Genomic DNA, 6,524 nt, shown 5'->3' with positions numbered 1-6,524 from the left:
GCTATAACCAGATCCAAATGCATCCATCCGATCAAAGTAAGACAGCTTTTATTACTGAATATGGAAACTACTGTTATAAAGTAATGCCATTTGACCTTAAGAATGCAGGTGCAACATATCAACGCCTAATGGACAAAGTATTCGCCCAACAGATTGGCAGGAACATTGAGGTCTACGTTGACGACATGGTCGCCAAAACGAAAATCGACAACAACCACCTTGATGGCCTCGCAGAAATCTTCGGTCAAATAAGAAAATACAGCATGCGTTTAAACCCCGAGAAGTGCGCATTTGGCGTACAAAGTGGCAAATTCCTCGGCTTCATGCTCAGTAGCCGAGGTATTGAAGAAAATCCAAAAAAGTGCCGAGCTGTTTTAGATATGACAAGCCCACAAACTATCAAAGAAGTCCAACAGTTGACAGGGAGACTTGCTGCACTTTTTCGTTTCTTACCTTGCCTAGCTTCTAAGTCTTTATGTTTCTTCCAAACTTTAAAAAAGAAAAAGGATTTCTAATGGAGCAATGAATGTGAATAAGCATTCACAACCATCAAAGAAACTCTTTCAAAACCACCAATTTTACAAACCCTCCCTAAAGGGAAACCATTATTCTTATATTTATCTATGACTAACTGGGCAGTAAGCTCCGCTCTTATTGCAGAAAGGCAAAAGCAGTAGTTGCCGATCTATTTCAGCAGCAAAACACTATAGAATGCTGAACTTCGCTATCTGAGCATTGAGAGGCTGGCTTTAGCTCTTGTCTTCTCGGCAAGGAGACTCCGGCCATACTTCCAGAGTCATGTCATCCATGTTCGGACGGATCAACCTTTGAGACAAGTCATACAGAAACCAGAACTAGCTGGCCGACTAGTAAAATGGTCGGTCGAACTTTTCGAGTTTGACATCAGATACCAAGGATGATCATCTATCAAATCTCAATTTTTGGCTGATTTCATTGCCGAATTCACAGTACTGGACATCGCCGAAAGTTCACCAGAATGGTCTTTGTATGTAGATGGCTCCTCTAACCCACACGGGTGTGGCGCCGGGATCATCCTCGATGATGGAAATGGTAACGTCATTGAGCATTCGCTACACTTTTCCTTCAAGGCGAGCAACAACCAGAGTGAGTATGAAGCTCTTATTGCCGGCCTCAAACTAGCTTCTGATCTCAATATAGCCGAGCTTAAGGTATACTGTGATTCTCTACTCATTGTTTAGCAGGTAAACGAGCTGTACCAGGTAAAAGACCCTTTATTATCCAAATACCTAGCAATCATTTAAAATTTAATTTCAAAATTTCATAAATGTCACATTGAACATATACCTCGGGAGAACAATAGCCGAGCTGACATACTCTCTAAGCTCGCCAACACACAAATAAATAATTTCTCCCTTCACCGATCTACCATGATTAAACCTAGCATAGAATTGACAGAGGTTCTGAGTGTAACACAGGATGCAGATTGGAGAACTCCATACATAAACTATCTTCGGACAGGGATCTTGCCACGCGACATCGAAAACATTCGGCACTTTCGCCGACAAGCCTCTTTCTTTACAATTTATAACAATTGCCTATATAAACGAGGATTCTCTCATCCTTTATTAAAATGTTTATGCAGAACAGAAGCTAATCTTGCGCTTGCCGAGGCACATGAGGGTATCTGTGGTACACACCTCGGAGCCCAAAGCCTGTCTTCAAAGATCCTCAGAGCTGGATTCTATTGGCCGATGCTCCAACAAGATTGTAAAACAAAAGTGAAAAGTTGTGACAACTGCTAGAAACACAGTCCGATCACACATCTCCCAGCCAAACTCCTACACTATTCCGAGGTAAGCTGGCCCTTCAACCAATGGGGTATAGATATCCTCGGCCCTTTCCTAACAGCAGCGGGACAGGTAAAATTCCTGGTTGTGGGAATTGATTATTTTTCAAAATGGATAGAGGCCTAGCCTCTAGCCAAGATTACATCACAACGAATGCTCTCTTTTGTATGGAAATATATTATTTGTCGATTCGGCATACCTCGACACATTATCACAGATAATGGTCGCCAGTTTGCCGATCATAAGTTCACATCCTTTTTGCAGGACTTGAAAATCAAACAATATTTTTCATCAGTAGAGCACCCGCAGACAAACGGGTTAGCAGAGGCTGCAAATAAAGTGACACTACATGCTCTAAGAAAGAAACTGCACGATGCAAAAGGCCTCTGGGCCGAGCTTATACCAGAAATCATATGGGGGTACAATACCATGATTCACTCAACAACAAAAGAAATACCATTTCGCCTGGTATATGGCTCTGACGCTTTGATACCAGTGGAGATCTCCCAAGCATCATTGCGAACTCAACTGGCCGAACATACAACAGCACTCACAGCTCGGCAGACCAACCTAGACCTCGTCGAAGAGATCAGATCCTCAGCAGCAATCACACACCGAGCTATGCAACAATATATAGCTCGGCGATATAATCAAAAACTACACCCAAGGTCCTTTCAAGTGAACGACTTGGTGCTAAGAAGAACCGAACAGGTTAGAAAACCATCAAGCCATGGCAAACTAACAACTAACTGGGAGGGCCCTTACCAAATCATTGAAGTCATTGGAAACGAAGCTTACTAATTACAAACATTAGATGGTAAAGACCTGCCTAACACTTGGAATGTATCTTCTTTAAAGTTATATTACAGTTAAAACCAGGGACAGGCTAGTACTCTTTTTCCTACTACCAAGAATTTTCCCACAATGGGTTTTGCTTGGAGAGGTTTTAACGAGGCTAGCCTACCTGGGCCTTTGAAATCAAAGGTTCTACCAATAAATGAATTTCTTATTTTCATCAAGTCAATATTTTAGCATGTTACACTTCTCATTTATTTGTAACCTTATAAACACTATACCACCGATCTATACTCTGAATCCGACCATTCAAAAAATATCCGTCAAACAAAATAGCGGATCTTATTCCGAAACCGACCATTCGGAATCTATCAGTCAAACAAATATCCGATCTAATCCCAAATTTGACTATTTGGAATTTATCAGTCAAGCCGATCAATACTCGGAAACCAACTATTCAAATATTATCAAAATACAGCCGATCATTAAACCAAATCCAATCACACCTAACATTATCTATCAAACAAACACTATTCCCATTCCGACTACTCGGCATCTATCATACAAACAGAAAGTCGGCAAATTCAATCTACTCGGATTTTATTGAACATTATAACTAACATTTTTTGTCACATAGAACCATTAAATCACCATCAAGGTGACACAAACAGTCATACCACATGGTTTGTTTTAACTAATGTCAAAACAACCTGCTTTCCATAAACACCGATTAAACATTCTGGCTTCAAGCCACATTCACAATCAAGTAACAACAATTTATCATATCAAATTACCAAATAACAAAATAACTATATTCTCTACTCCTAGAAAATCCACACATGCAACACAGCATGTCACCAAAATTACCTTCCTTAAAACAGTAGCAAAATAAAGTTATAAGGTCACTCCAGGAGCAAAATAGTTTACCAACAAACTAAATGTTCAAAACACAACAAAATCATACCTAAACCTATTCAACATTCTCATCTCCCTGCTCAGCAGCACCATCATCCTCTACCATGACCCCGTCCTGCACAATCTTCCCTGGATCCATCTAAGAGAAGTCCACTCCAGGAGCAAGAAACTTGGCTTGAATAGAAACTCTTTCAAAACCTTCAATAAAAGAATCCAAAATCTCACCTTGTTTGCTCTTTTCCATCTCCTTCAATTTACTCGTTAACTCAATCATACGAGCACTCATACTGGACAGATCGGCTTCCTTTTTCTTAACATCTTCTACTTCCTTCGAATAATTCTCCTTTGTCAATGTCAATTCCTTTTCTACCTCAGCCAGTTTCGCTTCAACCTCAGCAACCCTAGCATTTCTCAAATATAACTCCTCCTTCAACTTCAAATCAGACTTTTCATTTGCAGCTTTTATATGTTTCTTTTCTCGACTATGCCCTAAACTGGCAAGTCGCAGACCAACAACCTTATACAAACAAAAGCAAAAATCATCAACATTGTCATCTATAAAAAACACCACAACCAAATCATACACATTACCTGCATGTACTGGTCAATAGCCACATTCCCCACCTCATCAGCCATGATAACATCGGAAAAAGTCTGACAAACTTCATCAGCAGTAATCATAAAGGGATAATCCTTCCCCCAGGGAGAGGAACCCTCACTTTGCTCAACAACATTATGCAACTTTTTCTAATTATCATAAAACTTCTGTAGCTCCTCTACTGGAACTTCTAGCCCATCATCAGAATCTTCTGACAGGTCCACCACGTCAAATTTCTTTCTTTTTAGAATTTCCTTTTTCCTCCTCGGCTTTGGTTAATCAACTTTGCCAGTGCTGACCTTCTCCGCTTTTGACGAAGACCACTCTTTGTCAAGAACTTTAGTCTTCACCCGAGCCCTCAGACTCGCAGCAGATACACCAGAATATTTTTCACCTGCCAACAACAAAATAAAACAGTTAGCAGAATTATACAAATCCACTCAATCTACAACGATAACACAACTCACCTAAATACTTTATCCCTGCTCAACCTCGCCAAACTATGCTCCTCTTAGCCGACTTCCAACTCATTAAAAGCTCAACCTGCTTCATTAAACACACTCCCAGGCTAAGCTTAGGGGCTATGATTCGGCCGTTACAAATATCAAGTCATAACTCGGCATTATGAGTCATAACTCAGCAGAACGCAGCATAGTTCGGTGTTACATTATTAATCGGAAATCTACGTCATTAATCGGCAAGTTACGTTACAACCAAACTCAACGGATTATGTCCTATAATAAAAAATGTCCAATGTAACGTCATCACCCTTCAAAGCCTAATCATTGCTCTTCAATTCCGAAGACCAACAGAAATGTAACCGACCTTACTTCACCTATAAAGATATGGTATTCTATCTTAAAGGTACACATTGAATTCACAATACTAACTTAAGCTTCGGAGTGCCTTTGCAGGTACACTCCCCCTTGTTTATTGCTCACGCTTTGCGCGATTGGACATCCTCTCGGAGTGAAGCTTGGACTTCCCCAAGGCTTAAAGTTTAGCACCGAAGATAATAACTCGGCATCGACTTACAGGAGCCGAGCTCCCCCTTCAAGTATCCATACAAGAACAGAACGCATATTGTACTTATTAATTCAATTGTTGTGACTTATGAGCATTTTTATAGTCAATATATAATAGACATAGATGGCTATTCATTTGCAACATACACCTTGACCACTTGGTAATAAATTTAATCATGGAAGTAAAACTTGCCTTATCAATTCATCGCTAAGTAGTATGTTATGTATGTGGACTCAGTTTTAATTTGATAAAATTTGTAACTCCAAAGTTCAATGTAATTGTAACTCCAAAGTTCAAGTGTAATAACTGCAAACCGTGGGTAAAAATAAAACTGTCAAAACACGTTGATTGCTTTTGAAAAAGCAAATAACTAGATATTGTTGTTGTTCTTCTCCTGATCCTTTTTTATTCTTCTTTAAATTTTGTTAAACAAACAACAAAATAAATACAATTTTTTTTCTTTTGTGATACTTGTATTCACTACCAATTGAATCATCTCTACAGAAAAGAATATATATAATTAACTTTTGTTAGGTATCTAATTGTTTTTGCAAAGATCTAAATGGATGTTACTTCTGTCAAGCATTAAGATATTTTTTTTCATACTAAATAAATGTTACTTTAACAAAAGTCATGGGAAAGAAAAATAAAAAAAGCTTATCTCACATAGGTAACTATAAATTTGTCATCAAGCTAAAATGTAATAAAAAGAATGATAATATTCATTCAACTTATCCATACAATTTGCAACATTATAGATACAAGAATTCATCATGACTAAAAATAATACAAGAAGAATCATCCATTTAGTATAAAAAAAATATCTATTTGTTTAACAAAAAAAAAAAACATGTAAAACAACAAGAAAGTCTAATTTTTTTTAGCCACTTCTAAAATTCTCTTTGTTTAAGCAATTTCCAACAATATTCATCAGACGAAGTCTGAAAATGGTACTGGTAAGGAGAAGCAGTGGCAACAATTCTTGAAACAAGCATGCTTCGTGTCGTCACCAGTACTCTACTCCCTCGAGCAGCAACTCTGAATGGCAAGTACAAAACATCCCAATTATATTCATCCTCATCCCAGAAGCCATCTAATACTATTAAAAACTTCTTTCCATTGAGTATTTCTTCAAGTCTCATTTGAATTGATTCTAAATCAGACAACTTCACCTTTTTCCTACAAGCACACTCAACAATTGACCTTGTGACTCTTTCTATGTTATACTCAAGAGAAACAGATATCCAAATTTTCAAATCAAAGTTACTATCCACATCAACATTATTGTAGACAAGTTGAGCAAGAGTAATTTTTCCCACATCCTCCATGCCCACAATTGCAATCACTAACCTTCTCCCCAT

General features: G+C 38.3%; 1 protein-coding gene across 1 annotated transcript; it reads right to left on the bottom strand.

The window, feature by feature from the left end:
- On the bottom strand, positions 3,595–6,524 carry LOC107611299. The gene is made up of 5 exons (XM_016313246.1): positions 6,086–6,524; positions 4,437–4,531; positions 4,131–4,193; positions 3,765–4,056; positions 3,595–3,668 (listed from the first exon to the last, which is right to left on the bottom strand). Exons 1-5 carry the CDS (start codon positions 6,522–6,524, stop codon positions 3,595–3,597), a joined length of 963 nt encoding a protein of 320 aa, XP_016168732.1.

This window comes from Arachis ipaensis, chromosome B01 (assembly GCF_000816755.2).
Source record: "Arachis ipaensis cultivar K30076 chromosome B01, Araip1.1, whole genome shotgun sequence".
In the NCBI taxonomy this organism is placed as follows: Eukaryota; Viridiplantae; Streptophyta; class Magnoliopsida; order Fabales; family Fabaceae; genus Arachis; species Arachis ipaensis.
This window is presented reverse-complemented; position numbering and strand designations above follow the sequence as displayed.